The 20063-nt window shown below is 46.1% G+C and overlaps 1 protein-coding gene across 1 annotated transcript in view; it reads right to left on the bottom strand.

Annotated features, from left to right (window-relative positions):
- ROR1 (ROR family WNT receptor 1) overlaps positions 1-20063 on the bottom strand; it is a 441584-nt gene that overhangs the window by 93260 nt on the left and 328261 nt on the right. The window contains exons 3-4 of the mRNA XM_089653390.1: positions 8895-9182; positions 4266-4296 (exon numbers count right to left, since the gene is read on the bottom strand). Coding sequence (XP_089509516.1) covers positions 4266-4296; positions 8895-9182 — 319 coding nt within the window. The remainder of the gene's footprint in view (positions 1-4265; positions 4297-8894; positions 9183-20063) is intronic.

Raw genomic sequence — 20063 nt, 5'->3', positions numbered from 1 at the left:
TTTCCATCCATCACAGTTGCTTGTGCAGGTCCAGCCCTTAAGGCATCCCAGCCAGTTAATGGTTAAATAGGCGGTGCACAGCAGAGTGATTTACAAAGTGCCTTTAATGAGCTATTAGGGGGGTGTTGGATCCCAGAATGCCTTTCATGTGCAGTGTACTGTATGTCAGTTTTAGCACTCCGGGCATCACTAGGAAACATAAAATCTAAAACATACATCCATATTTGTCAAAGGCAACATCATACCCCAGAAGTGCCAGAGAAATTGGCAGGATATTAAAGGAAGACGGGGCTTTAGAGGCGACCATTGGAGGCAGCAGCTTTGGCAGCTCTCAGTAACCACTTCAAGAGGATTTTTCTCATTACACACAGAAAGGAAGGGGAAAGGGAGGGCAGACAAAAAAAAAAAGAGACGAGGAGACGAGAAATGGGATCAAAATGGAGTAACCGACTTATATGGCATAGAGCGCCGACGTTCGAAACGATTATCCATGCCCAAACCTGCCATCTGCCATCATGGCGATTGCCTTAAAGGAAACCTGCGCTGAGAAAACACACTGGCTGGCATTGTTCAGCTCTCTAAAAAATGCTGGTTTCCTGGCTGTTATGCTGATCTGTGGGAATCTGTATTTTCTGAAATGCTGACCTGAAACGCGTCTGTGGTTTGGAAAGTATTGAACTCCAGAACAACATATTTAAAGTGGTTGTAAACCTCAGACATGAAGTATGAACAAAGCATACCCCTTGTCTCAATCCAGGGCACTAAGTATCACTTTTGGCTGCTGCTATGTCCGTCTGCTATCTGCATGAATGACAAGTTTTCCTGACACCAAGAGAAAAACGGTGACAGGGAAAGACCAGCACATTAACAGCCTCCGCTCTGTTCTTGTGTGAGGGGGGGGGTCTCTCAGAGCTCTCCTCTCCACTCTTTGCAGTGTGTAACTTCAGCCTCCCCTCCCCCTTTTCTTTCTGAACTTTTAGACAAGCTTTAAAGTTCAGCACTTCGAATGGGTGCAGTGAAGAGAAATCTAGAGATAAACAGGTACAACTTACGCAGGAGGATTTGTTTAATCTTTGTGTATCACCTGAGGCCAGTCACTGCACTAGGTATATGTAAGGGTTTAAAACCACTTTACTGAGGCGCTGTGAAGTTTTAAACTCATCCATGCAGTCAAATGAAGGAAAACCTCAAAAAAGCTCAAAAGCTCTGGCAAGGCGGCTCCCACACAGCAAGGCTTCCCTCAGTGGGCACCCAACAGTACCCCAACCATAGAAATACAAAAAGGACCACCAAACCAAAAATAGTTGAGAAAGTCTAAGATCATTTTAATTGTTAGTAAAAATGAAAGTCATATAAAAACATCCAACATGTTTTGGGGGCAACAACACTCCTCCTTCATCAGGGCTCAACATAGAACACAGGGTAAAACCTGAGAAAATAGGGACTTCACAGATCTATTATAGAACCAGTATTGAACTCTCCACATGGAACAATGTAACATTCTCTGAGCAGCAATAAAGGTTTATCCTGTGTTAAGCCCCAAATGAAGGGAGCATAGTGTTGCCCCCCAAAATGCATTGAAAGTTGTTATGGTCTGTTTACCAACAGTTAAAGTTCTTGGACCAACAATTAAAAGTCTTGGACTTTTTCAACTGTTTTTGGTCGGGTACTCCTTTCTGTATTTCTATCATTGGGAAGTATTGAAGCCACCAGCCAACTTGAACTTTCTACAAAGGGCACCTTAAAGTAAAATTTGGGTGCTGTGGGTAACTGATCCATGCCCATTACAGCTCCTTAAAATAAAATTTGGGTGCTGTGGGTAACTAATCCGTGCCCATTACAGCTCCTTAAACTAAAATTTGGGTGCTGTGGGTAACTGATCGGTGCCCATTACAGCTCCTACCTCTGGATTTCGTGCAGGACAGAAGAAAGTCTAGGCGAAGATGTCCACAAGGGCATTACTTCACAGAGCATTTAAAAGGCATCAACCAGTTTTTCTGAAGGTCATCCAAACACTCCGTGACTGTAGAACTGAAAACACCTTTAGGGTTGCATTTAGACAAGCACTTGCAGTCTTTGGCAAACATTTAGCTACCAAATAGTGAGGTTGGATTAAAAAAAACCCAAAGCCCCTTACCAAGCCAGTGTGAAGCTGAGTGTCTTAATTCCTTCACATATCCAAGAAATAAGGTGTTTATTAGGACCTGTGTTGATGGACTTTGGGCTTGTATCAATGGGAAAATTACACTTTTTTTGGACATCAGTTTTTGATGCTTCTGAGGTCACTGAGAATTATTTTCCGGGTACATTAGTCCTTCCGTTGACCTCCATCTGATCTGCATTTGACCTGTTTCAAGCTGCCTTTGCATTCCCATAGACTTGTAAGGTTTCAGAAAACTTGTTGGTGGAGCACTGAATCCCAAACGTAGGTAAAAACTAGTTCAACATCCAGTTCTTAAGGGCAACTCTGGCACCCAGGGTGTACCTAGAGGTCCATGGAGAGGTCAAAACAGTACATAAAGTATCACAGCTCCACTGGTTCATATGAAAGGCTTCTTCACACCATGTCTATTGAGATGCGACTCTCTGCACACCATTGCACGTGTATGGTGAACAGAAAACACAGACACGGACATTATGTGAACAAGCCCTTGGTCCAGTAAAGGTTAATTTATCCTGACCATAGATCAAAGAATATGGGGGGCTTGCAACAGCTATCAGACTGGCAACCTGCAATCTTTTTAATCCTTCTCTTAAGGAGCTGCTGTCCAATCTCCCCGCATCATTTCCCTGATGAAGGGGAATTGTGAGCCTGAAATGCGTTGTTGTATCCAATGACCTTTTGCAAACCTTTACTGGACTTAGTATAATCTTGTGGTGCTCTCCTCCTCTATGTACTCCTATAGACTATAAGGACGAAAAGCACCTCTGATGTGAACAAAAAAATGTTGACACAGGTCTTACGTATTTTAGGATAGAGGGCAGAGCCATGTAAATATTCTGTGTATCTAAGAAACAATCCAGGCCTTTTTTGAAGCAATCCACTGAGTTGCCCCGAACCAACACTTGAGGGAGTCTATTCCACATTTTCACAGCTCTCACAGTGAAGAAACCTTTCCATGTTTGGAGATTACATTTCTTTTCCTCCAGATGTAAAGAGTGCCCCCTTGTCCTCTGTGATGAACTCAAATAATTCTTTTTTATCCCTGAGCTAACTGTATATCCTAGAGCATACCCCCTATGAGTAAGTGCGGTTGCACGAAACGCGCCAGGGAGGAACTGCGTCACAGTGACGTTTTACTGCCGCCGGCACCATTGGGGTCCCGGTGGCCAACCTACTTTCTTGTCTGGTCAGTATTATGTTTTTATACCCTTTTTGCTGGATGGAATAAACGCACGCATGTTCAAACAGTATCACGCTATTCTGGTCTCCTTTTTTCTCTGGGGCTCTTGGGTGAGCTTCCAATTACCTACAGAGTCAAGAGCAATAGGAGACAGAGCCATGCGTGACAGCTGAGGGTCCACAACGCAGAACTAGACCAGACCTTGCTTCAGATGAGCCCTGGAGTCATACCTTAAGAGGGGTTATCTCTTACATGCGCATATTGATTGTGCATCTGGTGAGTGCACAGTCTTATATTAATTTTGGTATATATTGTTTTCTGGTCATCACCATATACCAACAGGGATCCAACTGATCCCCCACTTCACTCCATCTATTGAGGAGATTGTGAACTGAGCACCTTTACTATTGAGTCACTCTATTAGTGACAGGAACAGAACTTTTATTTACCTGCGCTTTTTGCAGTTATACACTTTGTTATATAATTTTATGTGTTTTAATTATCTTTATAAGCGTGGAACTCTTATCTTTATGTGAATTTTGGAGGTTGTTTTTTTGGTACCTTTTGTGTTCAGCAGCTGTTTTACCCTTAGCGCTCACTTATACCCACTTTATAGTATATCCGGAACTGCTGGTCTAAAGCACACCAATAGCTTAATATTTCAGTGCCGTTTATTCCGAATGATTTACAGCTGATTGAAGCTTGTTGGCCCTCAACAGTGAAGTGTATGAAAACCAGGGCTTCTATGAAGTAGGACTTGGGAACCAAACAAACTGTATACTCAGGTTCTGGAAGGGTAGGCTATTCATCATCTTGTTAGTTCCCAAATCCAACTACATTTACAATTTCATTTCCACCATTCTGTCAGCGAGGTCTAACACGACCAAAGGTCTGAAGGATCATTAATGGAAGGGTACTTACACAGAGCCTGGACTTGCAGTGGGAGGAGGACCTGCAAGGATAAGAAATGATGGGATAAGATCAAGAAATGTAAGTGTATTCATATTTCAGTACAACATGTTTTAAGACTAAAGCCGGACTTTGGACAAATTGAAATCCCCATCTACTCTGCTTCTGTATCACAAATCCCTAAATGTACTCCTTAACACTGCTAGAATAATACCATATTATTTTTCTACAATCCCAGCCCACCAGAAACCAGTGTGAAAGTAGGAGCCCAACACCACAATCCAGCCAAGTATTTGTACAATGCACTGTATGCCCATACTGACATGTTTCAGGCACAGAAAGCAGGAATGGGAAGTACACATATGGGCTTTTAAGAGGTATATAGTACATAAAAGACCTCGGGAATGGTGTAATAACTTATTCATAGTTCAGTGCAAAGGTTGGAGGTGGGAGATGACAAAAGCTGCAGAAACAAAGAAGACTTTTTAGGACTTGTTCTGTTGTGGTGCTTTAACGCTATGGCACCGATTAACCTTCGGAGAGTTAAGGTGGCCCGTTTATTATGAATGGACTGCCAAGGCACCACAGCAGATGAAAAAACACACAACCTTTTTTTAATACATGGTATATGTGGTGTGGTAAGTTGGGGTCCACTGTATAAAAGGTTGGGTGCCATCCACAATAAATGGCACCAATGCACACCACATGCAGAGCAGGTGCAATGCCATGCTGGCCACAACCCACAAGTGTGAATGTTCCAGTTATGTGCTGAGCTCTGTTGTACAATACGTTGGGCGACATCCACAATGAATGGCACCACCGTATACCGCACCACACACAGAGCAGGTGCATTGCCATGCTGGCCACAATGCACAGGTGAATGGTCCAGTGGTCTGCTGAGCTCTGTTGTACAATACTTTGGGTGACGTCCACAATGAATGGCACCACCATACACCACACCACACACAGAGCAGATGCATTGCCATGCTGGCCACAATACACAAGTATGAATGGTTCAGTGGTGTGCTGAGCTCTGTTGTAGAATACGTTGGGTGATGTCCACAATGAATGGCACCACCACACACCGCACCACACACAGAGGAGGTGCATTGCCATGCTGGCCACAACCCAGCAGTGTGAATAGTCTAGTGGTGTGATGAGCTCTGTTGTACAATACATTGGGTGACGTCCACAATGAATGGCACCACCGTACACCGCCCCACACACAGAGCAGGTGCATTGCCATGCTGGCCACAACCCAGCAGTGTGAATAGTCTAGTGGTGTGATGAGCTCTGTTGTACAATACATTGGGTGACATCCACAATGAATAGCACCACCGTACACCGCACCACACACAGAGCAGGTACATTGCCATGCTGGCCACAACGCACAGGTGAATGGTTCAGTGGTGTGCTGAGCTCTGTTGTACATTACATTGGGTGACATCCACAATGAATGGCACCACCGTACACCGCACCACACACAGAGCAGGTGCATTGCCATGCTGGCCACAATGCACAGGTGAATGGTCCAGTGGTGTGCTGAGCTCTGTTGTACAATACATTGGGTGACGTCCACAATGAATGGCACCACCATACACCTCACACAGAGCAGGTTCATTGCCATGCTGGCCACAACGCACAGGTGAATGGTCCAGTGGTTTGCTGAGCTCTGTTGTACAATATGTTGGGTGACATCCACAATGAATGGCACCACACACAGAGCAGGTGTATTGTCATTCTTGCACCTGCTCTATGTGTGGTGCATGGTGGTGCTATTCATACTGTGGAATATGTTGGGTGCCATTCACAATGAATGGTACCACCACACACTACACCGCACCACATATAGAGCAGGTGCATTACCATGCTGGCCACATCCCAGAAGTGTGAATGGTGTGCTGATCTCTGTTGTACAATATCTTGGGTGACATCCACAATGAATGGCACCACCACACACCACACGTAGATCAGGTGCATTGCCATGCTGGCCACAACCCACAAGTGTGAATAGTCTAGCAGTGTGCTGAGCTCTGTTGTGCAATACGTTGAATGACGTCCACAATGAATGGCACCACCATACACCACACACAGAGCAGGTGCATTGCCATGCTGGCCACAACGCACAAGTATGAATGGTCCTTCATTCTTATCTTTCCTGCTGCGTGTTCCTGAAATCTCTTTTTTCATTGCCAGCTGAAGCATCTTCACATCCAGCACCTGGTTCCTCGCCGTACAATGTGGTTCTACTGTATCTGCCGAGCCCTATGTCCCTACTGTGCTTTGTACAGATGTATGGGGTGGTGGAAGGACCCACAAAACGCAGAATGGGGACACAGGCAACCATCAGGTGCTTCAGCCACTGAAGAAAGCAAAGATAACAGGAACTGGCAGCAGGACAGGTGAGTCTTCCTTTTTACAAAAAAACATAAAAAACAGCGCAAATAAATAAACAACTTAAAAAATATTATAAATAATACAAAACAATCATACAAAGAAAAATGTATCATTGTTAAATAGTCCCACTCCAATTAATATAATATAGTGAGTAGAATGAAATTGAAAGTCTTTATTCCAAGACCGTTGACCAGTGTTCACACCCGTTGTGCTAAAATCACATACCGCACTCACCAGATAATGGTGAAAAAAATCGCCTTATGTATGGGCTCAGGAATCCTAGATCCCCTCAACTCAGCCTCCAATTACCAGTCTGTGAAAACACCCTGGAGGAGGGGCAGAACGCGTTGACGCATTTCCGGCTTCGCCATCCAACGTACCACGTCACCTCTGGTGAGTGGAGCGCACGCCGGCGTGCGGCGCTCTCAGGGGCCATCTTGCTAGAGGGTGGATTCTAACATGCCGTCATCTATCGCTGACTGCGAGATCTTTACCCCGGTGATGTGGCGATTTGGCTCCAGATAAATAATAAATGCTGATTACATTCTTTTAAGATGTGAGTGGTTTGGTATTTGCATTCATCCTATTTGAGTCTTGCAGTATTAACCCCCTCCGGTCCGGGCCCATGTATATAAACGGCCTGACGGTGGCACTGCAGGGTCAGCAGGCCGTTTATAAACGGCCTCCCCGCACCCTGCTTGTACACGCTCCCTGGGAGCGTGCAGCACCGCGATTCAGTGCCCGCTGTGTCCCCTGGACACAGTGAAACACTGATCGTCGGACGGGACCTCTGTACGAGGTCCCGATCATGTGTTCGCTGATTGGCCAATCAGTGATCACATGCAGAGTAGTAAGCAAGATTATTTTTATTGCTTACTACGTGTGAAATCTGTGAATGATCACAAAGGTCACATGGTACAGGGCTATTCACAACAGCCTTGTACCATGTGACAAGCTGTGACCAATCACAGCTCACTTAGCAGTTCTCAATGGCTGAAAGAATGCAGACAGAGAGAAAGAGAAATGATTGCATTTAACTCCTATATGGGTGTAAAAGCAATCAGTGTAAAAAAAAAAAAAAAAATCTTCATCACCCCCCACAAGTAGTACAGTGTCACCATGGTGACACTGTACTGCTAGGGTGACAGTATGTAAAAAAAATAATAATAATAATATAAAAAAAAAAAAAATGAAAATGTAAAAAAAAATGTTTAAAAATTATAATTTTTGGTTTTAAACTAATTTGGCTTATTTTTTTTTTACTAAAAAGATAACGGAATAAATTTTGGCCAGGATTTATGATGAAATATTATTTATTTGCAAAACTTTATAGGAAAAACACTTTTTTAAAAATTTTTTGGACATTTTCATTTACATAGCAAAAAAAATAGAAAAATCCCAGCGGTAAATAAATACCACCAAAATAAAGCTTTATCTGTCTCAAAAAAATGGTAAAAAAATTTCATATGGGTACAGTGTTGCATGACCGCGCAATTGTCATTCAAAGTGTGATAGTGCTGAAAGCTGAAAATTGGCCTGGACAGGAAGGGGGTGAAAGTGTCCGGACTGGAAGGGGGTGAAAGTATCCGGACTGGAAGGGGGTGAAAGTGTCCGGACTGGAAGGGGGTGAAAGTGTCCGGACTGGAAGGGGTTAAACTAAATACATTTTTCACTCCTATGGCGAGTGATCTCTGGTGGTCCTGGAGGATGGAGGCTGATTTAAACTACAGTTTGCAGTTCTGAGGCATATATCTTCACCTGCATTGGGGGATTTCCATTTTGACCTGGTGACTGGAGGCTGAGTTGAGGGGATCTAGGATTCCTGAGCCCATACATGAGGCGATTTTTTTCACCATTATCTGGTGAGTGCGGTATGTGATTTTAAAGGCTGTGAACACTGGACAAGGGTCTTGGAATAAGGACTTTCAATTTCATTCTACTCACCATATTATATATTTTGGAGTGGGACTATTTAACAATCATATATTTTTCTTTGTATGATTTTGTTGTATTATTTATAATTTTTTTTAAGTTGTTTATTTATTTGCGCTGTTTTTTATGTTTTTTTTGTTATTTTATTAGTGTTGTCACTAAGGAGCAGCAGCATTTATTTGGGAATTATTTCACAATAATTTTTTGGCGCTGGTGATTTTTTTTTCCTTTTTAGACTATTTTTTTATTAAAAAAAAAAAAAAAAAAAAAAAGAGTTTTTTTCAAATATCATCAAACTTTCTTTAAACTCACCAAATTTCACGAAGAGCACCCCGGTCGTAGAGACAGTTTTCCGTCCATTAGTGGCCACGCACTGGAAGTACCCGGTGTCCGTAGTATCCAGATTTCGTATCCGCAATCTTGAACCGTAATTGGTCGTACGGAATGATATCCGGCGCGGCTCTTGGACGACAGGGGCGTCGTTTTTCAACCATCGTATGGTCGGAGATGGGTTCCCCGAAACCTTGCAATGCATTTCAGCCGTCTGGCCCAAAGACGTGGTTATATTGTTCATCGGTTCATCCAGCGTTAAATAAATATCTGCCAAAAGAGAAGAGAAAGAAAAATGAGTACCATCAATAATAAAGAATATTCAACTAAAGACAAATCTTTTATAGTTTTGGTTAGAGTGGAGAGGAATTAGAACCCCTCTCAGGTCTGTATTGACGTCTGTACCCCCATTAGGGAGATTCGCCCTTTCCATTTGTCCTGTTACCGTCATCACTGAAAGAAAAAGAAAAACTCAAATTGTGAGTTGTCACCAGAACAGGAAAAGAGAGGAAATCTTCCAATGGGAACACTAGTTCTGGTAACAACCAGGGATTCCCTCACTTTGGAGGCATTTCCCCTAACTTTTCATTTAGGCTAGGGGACAGGAAGTGAAGGGAAATCTCCCCAATGGGACACACATGGCAAATAAAGCCCTGACGGGGGTTATCATAACCCTCCCTTACTCCCTTACTCTTATCCAAAATGAAACCCCCCTACCCACCTCTGAGCACCAACCCTTGGCTCCACTCCCTACCCACCTATGAGCACCATCCCTTGATTCCACCCCCTACACACCTCGGAGCACCATCCCTTGTTTCCACCCCCTACCCACCTCTGAGCACCATCCCTTGGTTCCACCCCCTACACACCTCTGAGCACCATCCCTTAGTTCCACCCCCTACCCATCTCTGGGCACCATCCCTTGGTTCCACCCCCTACACACATCTGAGCACCATCCCTTGGTTCCACCCCCTACCCATCTCTGAGCACCATCCCTTGGTTCCACCCCCTACACACATCTGAGCACCATCCCTTGGTTCCACCCCCTACCCATCTCTGAGCACCATCCCTTGGTTCCACCCCCTACCCATCTCTGAGCACCATCCCTTGGTTCCACCCCCTACCCACCTCTGAGCACCATCCCTTGGTTCCACCCCCTACCCACCTCTGAGCACCATCCCTTGGTTCCACCCCCTACCCACCTCTGAGCACCATCCCTTGGTTCCACCCCCTACCCACCTCTGAGCACCATCCCTTGGTTCCACCCGCTACCCACCTCTGAGCACCATCCCCTGATTCCACCCCCTACCCACCTCTGAGCACCATCCCTTGGCTCCACTCCCTACCCACCTATAAGCACCATCCCTTGATTCCACCCCCTACACACCTCTGAGCACCATCCCTTGGTTCCACCCCCTACACACTTCGGAGCACTATCCCTTGTTTCCACCCCCTACCCACCTCTGAGCACCATCCCTTGGTTCCACCCCCTACCCACCTCTGAGCACCATCCCTTGGTTCCACCCCCTACCCACCTCTGAGCACCATCCCTTGGTTCCACCCCCTACCCACCTCTAAGCACCATCCCTTGTTTCCACCCCCTACCCACCTCTTAGCACCATCCCTTGGTTCCACCCCCTACCCATCTCTGAGCACCATCCCTTGGTTCCACCCCCTACCCACCTCTGAGCACCATCCCTTGGTTCCACCCTCTACCCACCTCTGAGCACCATCCCTTGATTCCACCACCTACCCCCAGTAATAATAGATCTCCCAGCAACAATACAGCCCCCCCCAATCAGCAATGGCTCGTCCCAGCAACAATAGATCCTCTGCAACAAAATGCCCCACCCCCCCAGTAACAATAAATCTACCCAGCAACAACAGAACTCCAAGCAGCCAGAGTGCTTCTTCCCTTAACAGACCCCTCCCTTAACAGTAGATCCCTTTTAGCAGCAATTGATCCCCCAGCAATAACAGATCCACCACCAGCAACAATAGATCTGTCAGGCAAACAATAGACCCCCAGAAACAATAGGTCCCACCAGCAACAATAGATCCCCCCAGCAGCCAGCCTCAATAGACCCTTCAGCACACCCCACCAACCCCTGACATTACATACATTTAGTGCTTTAAGTGCCCCAGCTGCGTTCCCCTGTGTTCCCTCTATAAAAAATCCCTCCATACAACTAATGTCTTTTCTCATCCTAGGTAACACTGCAGCTTATCCCGAAAACATCAAAAGATGTCTTCATTCCGGGGCTCTCAGCCACCTAGCTATTATTTTACTAGCCAGACTGATAAATGACAGTATATGTTGCCAAACATAGTATGAAGATTTTAAGTCTGCATAACTATGGAGTCTATTTATCAAACAATTGCTGTGTGAATGCCTCAATCTGGCGTGACTAATCACCATAATGTGGCTAATAGGTTTATTTCCTACAATCATCAGCTCCATCTAGTGGCCATAATGCAGTAATTTCCTTATCAAGGTATTTCAAGGAAATAATGCAAAGTAGCCACTGGATGGCAATCATAGGAAATAAACATATTAGACATATTACAGTGGTTATTTCTGAAGACTTGATTAGTTTTTTTAATTCACTCCTATAGCAAATCCACCAAGGGGGCCCCTTGCCCCTCTATTTACCATCTCAGTTCCTCTAGTGTTACAAGATACCAACTGCTTTCATAGCAGTCATATAGAGGTCCCCCAGTTATAGTTAGGAGGGAGACTTTGATGACTCTGACATGATGGGAGGGAGACTCTGATATGATGGGGGGACTTCGACATGATGGGAGGGAGACTCGGATGTGAAGGGGGGACTCTGACTTTGATGACTCTGACATGATGGGAGGGAGACTTTGATGTGATCGGGGGAAATCCGACATGACGGGAGGGAGAGTTTGATGACTCTGACATGATGGGAGGGAGACTCTGATGTGACGGTGGACTCCGACATGATGGGAGGGAGACTCTGATGTGAAGGGGGACTCTGACATGATGGGAGGGAGACTTTGATAACTCTGAGATGATGGGAGGGAGACTTTGATAACTCTGACATGATGGGAGGGAGACTTTGATGTGATGGGGGAAATCCGACATGATGGGAGGGAGACTCTGATGTGAAGGGGGACTCTGACATGATGGGAGGGAGACTTTGATAACTCAGACATGATGGGAGGGAGACTTTTATGTGAAGGGGGACTCTGACATGATGGGAGGGAGACTTTGATGAATCTAACATGATGGGAGGGAGACTCTGATATGAAGGGGACTCTGACATGATGGGAGGGAGACTATGATGTGATGGGGGACTCCGACATGATGGGAGGGAGACTCTGATGTGAAGGGGGACTCTGATATGATGAGAAGGAGACTTTGATGACTCTGACATGATGGGAGGGAGACTCTGATGTGAAGGAGACTCTGACATGAAGGGAGGGAGACTTTGATCTGATGGGGGAAATCCGACATGATGGGAAGGGGACTTTGATAACTCTGAAATGATGGGAGGGAGACTCTGATGTAATGGGGGACTCCGACATGATGGGAGGGAGACTCTGATGTGAAGGGGGACTCTGACATGATGGGAGGAAGACATGTGAAGGGGGACTCTGACATGATGGGAAGGAGACTTTGATAACTCAGACATGATGGGAGGGAGTCTTTGATGTGATGGGGGAAATCCGACATGATGGGAAAGAGACTTTGATGACTCTGACATGATGGGAGGGAGACTGATGTGAAGGGGGACTCTGACATGATGGAAGGGAGTCTTTGATGACTCTGACATGATGGGAGGGAGACTCTGATGTGATGGGGGACTCCGACATGATGGGAGGAGGGAGACTCTGATGTGAAGGGGGACTCTGATGTGATGGGAGGGAGACTCAGACATGGGGGATCTCTGATGTGATCTGAATTTCATTGTGCACTTCATCCAGGCTCAGGTTTCCCATTGATAACATTCACATCCGGGGAGCCTCAAGATTCTGCATACGTGTAAAGGACGCCATTACCGATAAAAGGTTGAGAAAAGCTATCTGAAGTTTCCCATGTGGGATGATTGTGTCCATTGTCTCCTCCGTTTGTTTCTTTTTCTTTATTTTGTATCTGTTTTTGTTTTTTTTCTTCTTTATTAACAATAAAAATGAAAAATTCAATAAACAACACATAAAACACAACAGGAAAAGTCGCGTGTGCTGTATGTAGTTTGTTACTCCAGATAACCAAAACTGACAATTTGTTTCGTGAATCCAGATAATTCTTTGGGAGTTCTCCCATGTGGGAAAAAAATTATGCAGGCCATAGACGGGTCGAAAACCGGACGTTTTTTTTATAAAAAAAACAAAAAATCGGTCGTTCGATCGGCTGACGTTACCACCAACGGTAAAAAAATCGGCCGATTTTCATCCCGTCTACGGCCGGCATTTAACCCCATAATTACTTCTGTCCCTTGCAGAGAACATCGCTATTATATTTTATATGAAAAGTCTTGCGGTTGCAACAATGTATCCATTTGTATCAGATGGTTTTATTCGGATACAAATAGATACATTGTTGCAACCGCAAGACTTTGCATATAAAATATAATAGCGGACTGGAATTCTTCTTCTTCTTCTTCTTCTTTTTCTGCTTCTTCTTCTACTTCTGTTTCTTCTTCTTCTTTGTCTTTTTCTTTTCTTTTTCTTCTGCTTCTTCTTTTTCTTCTTCTTTTTCTGCTTCGTCTTCTTTTTCTTCTCCTTTTTACTCTTCTTTTTTTCTTAATCTTTTTCTTCTACTTCTTCTGTTTCTTCTTCTTTGTCTTTTTCTTTTCTACTTCTTTTTCTTCTTCTTCTTCTTTTTCTTCTTCTTCTTCTTTTTCTTCTTCTTCTTGCAGGTCACGGCTCATGCGCAGATTTTTTATCGGTACAACGATCGGTTGATTTGCTCATCATTGCCGGGAAAATCGGCCGATCGTCAAAATCAGCTGCGAATTTTCCAACTTGACCAATAATAAAAATGTGCCAAAACCCCGAAAAACGACCGACCAATTAACCCACTAACGGTGCGAAAATCGGCTAATTTTTTTTTCGGCTGAAAAATCTGCCTTTTTTCGACCCATCCATGGCCTGCATTAGAATGAAAAAAACAAACAAACTCCGAAGACTCCTTGGTAAAGCCATGTAAGAAGCTGTCTGTTTAATGGCATTCCTGGTTCCTGCATTGGGTCAATCACTAGATATGACGCAGACATCAAAGCGATCGTAAACCAGAAGCATTCCGCGAGCTCGTTATACAAAAACGATTTTCTCTCCCCTGGCAGATTGGAGCATTGTTCTTCTGCAGCTACAACATGCGTCCCTTTCATGTGGATCTGCTGCGATTCCTTCGGAAATTAATATGTTCGGCTTGGCCAGGATGGAAGTTGTAAAACTCCCAGATTCTTTGATTCACTGTCATCAGAAAACATTACAACAAAGCCAAGAGAAGATGGCTTCATCCAGGGAGAGGGATGAATCCTGGAATTCTGCTGAAAAGGGGAATTAAGAGATCATTCTTAAAGCTGAAATATATAAAAGGAAGCTGTTTGAAAAGGAATTTTTATTTCCATCCAGTTCTGAGATTTACACAACTCTGCCACATAGCACAGCCCTGACATGCTTTTTTAAAAGCACTCTGTATGCCAATCAGTCACTAAATAAAATGGTTTCCATACAGTCCTGCTCACATTGTTGTATTTGCTTTGCTTTCCAAAATTATACCCCATGTCACTTGCAGGTATTGCAGGTATGAGATGTCCCAGGATGCTCTGGGAAACCAACAAGTGAACCAGAAAGATATCATCCGAAGTAATTTCTGGTTCATGTGTATATACTGTATATTCATGGAGTGTTTGGTGCAGGCATCACATCTGGCATGAAGTGTGCAGCAGCAGGAAAGAGAGCGGGGTCCAGACTGGAACGGAGCAAGTAGTAGAGGGTACATGTGGTGTGCAACATGGGAATGCTATAGTGGGAGGTGATTGGGGACCGGAGAGAGAGAACAGGAAAAACTAGCAGATGTCACATGTGGTTTGCAGCATGGGAGCAATATAGCGGGAGGTGAGTGGGGACTGTAGAGAGGAGGATCAGCAAATCAGAGGATCAGCAGAGCTGGGGGTTACTAGTGTTTGGGGGATCAGCAGAGCTGGGGGTTACTACTGAGCAGGGGATCAGCAGAGCTGGGGGTTACCACTGAGTGGAGGGATCAGCAGAGCTGGGGGTTACTACTGAGTGGGGGATCAACAGAACTGGGGGTTATTACCGAGCGGGAGATCAGCAAAGCTGGGGGTTACTAGTGTTTGGGGGATCAGCAGAGCTGGGGGTTATACTGAGCAGGGGATCAGCAGAGCTGGGGGTTACCACTGAGTGGGGAATCAGGAGAGCTGGAGGTTACTACTAAGTGGGGGATCAACAGAGCTGGGGGTTACTACTAAGTGAGGGATCAGCAGAGCTGGGGGTTACTATTGAGCAGGGGATCAGCTGAGCTGGGGGTTACCACTGAGTGGTTGGGGATCAACAAAGCTGGGGGTTACTACTGAGTGGGGGATCAACAGAACTGGGGGTTACTACTCAGCGGAGAATCAGCAAAGCTGGGGGTTTCTAGTGATTGGGGGAGCAGAAGAGCTGGGGGTTACTACTGAGCAGGGGATCAGCAGAGCTGGGGGTTACTGCTAAGTGGGGGATCAACAGAGCTGGGGGTTAATACTAATTGGGGGATCAGCAGAGCTAGGGGTTACCACTGAGTGGGGAATCAGCAGAGCTGGGGGTTACTACTAAGTGGGGGATCAACAGAGCTGGGGGTTACTACTGAGCGAGGGATCAGCAGAGCTGGGAGTTGCTACTGAGCGAGGGATCAGCAGAGCTGGGGGCTACTACTGAGTGGGGTATCAGCAGAGCTGGGAGTTACAACTGAGTGGGGCATTAGCAAAGCTGGGGGTTACTACTGAGTGGGGAATCAGCAGAGCTGGGGGTTACTTCTGAGTGGGGGATCAGCAGAGATGACGGTTACTACTGAGCAATGGATCAGAAAAGTTGGGGGTAGTACTGAGTGGGGCATCAGCAGAGCTGGCAGATACTACTGAGTGGAGGGATAAGCAGAGCTTGTGTTTACTACTGAGCAGAGGATCAGCAAAGTTGGGGGTACTACTGAGTGGGGCATCAGCAGAGCTGGCAGTTACTACTGAGTGGGGAATCAGCAGAGCTGGTGTTTACAACTGAGAGGGGGATCAACAGAGCTGGGGGTTACTTCTGAGCATGGGATCAGTAGAGTTGGGGGTTGCTACTGAGCTGGGGATCAGCAGAGCTGGTGGTTACTACTGAGTGAGGGATCAGCAGAGTTGGTGTTTACTACTGAGTAGGGGATCAGCAGAGCTGGGGGTTACTACTGAATGGGGGATCAGCAGAGCTGGGGGTTACTACTGAGTGGGGGATCAGCAGAGCTGGGGGTTACTACTGAGTGGGGAATCAGCAGAGCTGGTGTTTACAACTGAGAGGGGGATCAGCAGAGCTGGTGTTTATTACTGAATGGGGGGATCAGCAGAGCTGGGGGTTACTACTGAGTAGGGGATTAATAGAGCTGGGGGTTACTACTGAGCGGGGGATCAGTAGAGCTGGGGGTTACTACTCAGTGGGGGATCAGCAGAGCTGGGGGTTACTTGAGAGCATGGGATCAGCAGAGCTGGGAGTAATACTAAGTGAGTCATTAGCTGGAGCTGCTACTAAGCAGGAGATCTGCTGAACGAGAGTACTAATGAGCTGGGGATCTGCTGAGTAGGGGTTCTGCTGGGCCCCTTTAAAACAATAGCAAACCAACACACACGGGGTATTTGCCAAGCTTCACCAAAGCATCAAAAACACAAAAAAGCACGTTGAAGCAGTAGCACCTTAATGTGTGTTAAAGTCAAAGCAAATGTAAATGAGCTCTTACAGGTCTTGTCCCTCCCCCAGCCTGTGACTGGTCAGTGAAGGAGAATCCGCGGACTGATGAGCTTGCCTGTCACTCTGCTCTCTCCCCCTATCAGCAAGTTGTTTGTTGGCACATGAGCACTGCTTGGTTCTTTGTGGTCCCACATCCTTTTTCAATGCTCTGTCACTCTGCTAAATCAAAAATTAAAAATAAAAGTTGTGCCTTTAGGGCCGGTTCACACTCCATGCGTTTCAGTTGCTTTTTTCTGCATCCAAACCGCACAGAAAGTAGATGGTTGTCAATGTCATAGTTCACATCAGCGCTTGCAGTTCCAGTGCGTTCCGGGTGCAGAAAAAAAAGTAGAACAGGCTGCATTTTTCCCGCACAGGACTGTACTGGAATGCGTTAAAATGCATCAAAAACGCACCAAAAATGCACTGGAGCGCCTATTATATGTATATATATAAATATGTGCCTATTTAAATTGAAGAAAAAGAGGGGGGGAGAAAAATGAACCAAAATGCATCAAAACGCACTAGAACGTGCCAAAACCGCATCAAAAACGCACATACGGAAACGCATCCAAAACGCATCTGGACTGTGCTTCTATGGTGTGAACCGGCCCTTAGTTCTACTTTATAATGAAAATGTAAATCTGATGTTCGGTCCATTTTGACCCGAACGGCAGAAAAGGGACTTTTTTCCGATGAAGGGTTAAGGCGTTGACTGTCCAGTCCCACTTTGTTCCTCCATATTCCTCCCGGTATGCACCGCCGCCGCCGCGTCCAACACATCTGCACCAACTTAAGCCCTTGGCACAGCGCTGAGTGTGAAGCGAGCGGACTGGAGACGCGCTCCTTCCTCTGCTCCCTCGCGCTCGGCAGCAAAGTGAGTGAGCTTGGCCAGCGTTGTGCTTTCCGCAGCCAGAACCGTACAGCGCCTGCCATTCAAGCGGGGAAACCGTGCCAGCTTCACTCCGCCGTGCCCCAGACCCCGCAGAGCACAAGAACAGCGCAGAAAATCCCGACCATCACCGTGACATCCATTATGAGAAAGACCGACTACTTCTCTACAAAGCCAATTAAAGTGGCCAATCTGTTCAATCAGTGCAAAAAAATGGCAGTTGATCCTGCCAGAAATCCAGTGCTGTCCTGTGCAGGCTTCCTTCTTATCTCAACCATTGTTATCAGCCTTGTCTGTTTCAGCATGAGAACTACAGAACACCTCCCCCCATGCAATGGGGATTAGGGGAGTGGGAGATGTTTTGTAGCACTAACCAGGGGCGAACTGACCATTCGAACACTTGGGCACTGCCCGAGGGCCCAGAGTCAGTAGGGGGCCCCATGAAATGCCCCTGTTACCTTTTCTATAGGCTTTTTTGGGTGTGCTCTGAGTGTAGGCAAGGACACAGGGGCCCCATAATCTCCTATTGCCCGGGGGCCCCATGAATTGTCAGTCCATCCCTGGTCCTAACACACTTCTTGCCCTAGGGTGACAACTAGGGATTGGCTCGGATGTGTTCGGATCGTAGTCTGAACCCACCTATGTGATCCCACCAGGGTGCAGTCCTGTGCATGCTTTCATGTTATCTCAACCAGTGTTAAAAGCCTTGTCTGGTTCAGCATGAGAACTACAGAACACCTCCCCCTCCTATGCAATGGGGATTAGGGGAGTGGGAGATGTTTTGTAGCACTAACCAGGGGCGGACTGACCATTCGAACACTTGGGCACTGCCCGAGGGCCCGGGGTCAGTAGGGGGCCCCACAAAATGCCCCTGTCACCTTTTTTATAGGCTTTTTGGGGTGTGCTTTGAGTGTGGGCAAGGACACAGGGGCCCCATAATCTCCTATTGCCCGGGGGCCCCATGAATTGTCAGTCCGTCCCTGGTCCTAACACACTTCTTGCCCTGGGGTGACAACTAGGGATTGGCTCGGATGTGTTCGGATTGTAGTCTGAACCCACCTATGTGATCCCACCAGGGTGCAGTCCTGTGCATGCTTCCATGTTATCTCAACCAGTGTTATCAGCCTTGTCTGGTTCAGCATGAGAACTACAGAACACCTCCCTCTCCTATGCAATGGGGATTAGGGGAGTGGGAGATGTTTTGCAGTCCTAACCCACTTCCTGACAACTAGGGATTGGCTCAGATGTGTTCGGATCGTAGTCTGAACCCACCTAAGCGATCCCACCAGGAAGCTGCTGTCTGTACTGAGCCATTCATAAGCGGCCAAGGCCATTCAATTTTTTTAAAGGATATGTAACCCGACATTTCCTATTCCTGATCTGTGCCCGCTGTGCCATGTATGAAAATGTCTCTTTGTATTGCTACCTTTTGTGTGAAATTCCTGGTGTTCCTGCCAGTCCCTCTGATTTCCTATTGAAAACTGACCACACTAGGCAGGAGAGCACAGAGTGGTCAGTTTTTTAGCTGTGCTGGGAACTCAGCCTGCTCTCCTACAATGATGAGCATGCAGCCATTCACTGGGAAGACCAGTGTATTGTGGTTTCTCCGCCCCCAGCTCTCAGAGCTCCTTATGTAGCTGAGAACAGAGGGAATGTGACTACTTATAAAAAAAAGGGGAAAAAAGGTATTTATATTTTTTTTTATCTATACACTCGTGTTTTGCCTTTCATTCCTTTTTTAACTGCTTTCCCGCCACCCTATAGCAGATATACTGCTACAGGGTGGCAGGGGTGCACAGAATCACGTACAGCGTATACATGTGATTTTGCTTTTTTTTTACGGATAGGGGGTGCGTGCGCACCCTAACCTGCGCTGCTATTTGCGGCCTTGGCTGTCAATCACTGGGTCCTGGCTGGTGATTACTAGCCATCACCCGGTGATCATGGAGAATTACTGACTGAGGGAGAGAACTGTATGTAAATAATACAGATCTCTCCCATGTCAGCTCCTGCACACTACTTTGCATGGCTCTGCATAGCAGAGCCTGATGACGTCATACGACGAAACGCGTAGGGTAGGGATTGTCCTCTGAGAAGGGATTGCTATTGTTGGGATTTAAAGTGCCATACACATGGTTTTTATCTACATGCAATTTTAATGTTTTTCACCTACTAAATACGGTGTTACGCTATGGAAGATTCCCTTTGATGTTTTTATGGTGGTGGAGGAGTACTGTGGAGGTTCTGGAGGAGTTTTGTCGCCTGGAGTCTGTCATCAGCGTATAGCCACTTGCCTACCAGGCACTTATACC

The sequence above is a fragment of the Staurois parvus genome, unplaced genomic scaffold (assembly GCF_062004578.1).
Source record: "Staurois parvus isolate SC_StPar_1 unplaced genomic scaffold, SC_StPar_1.0 ptg000709l, whole genome shotgun sequence".
Classification (NCBI taxonomy): Eukaryota; Metazoa; Chordata; class Amphibia; order Anura; family Ranidae; genus Staurois; species Staurois parvus.
This window is presented reverse-complemented; position numbering and strand designations above follow the sequence as displayed.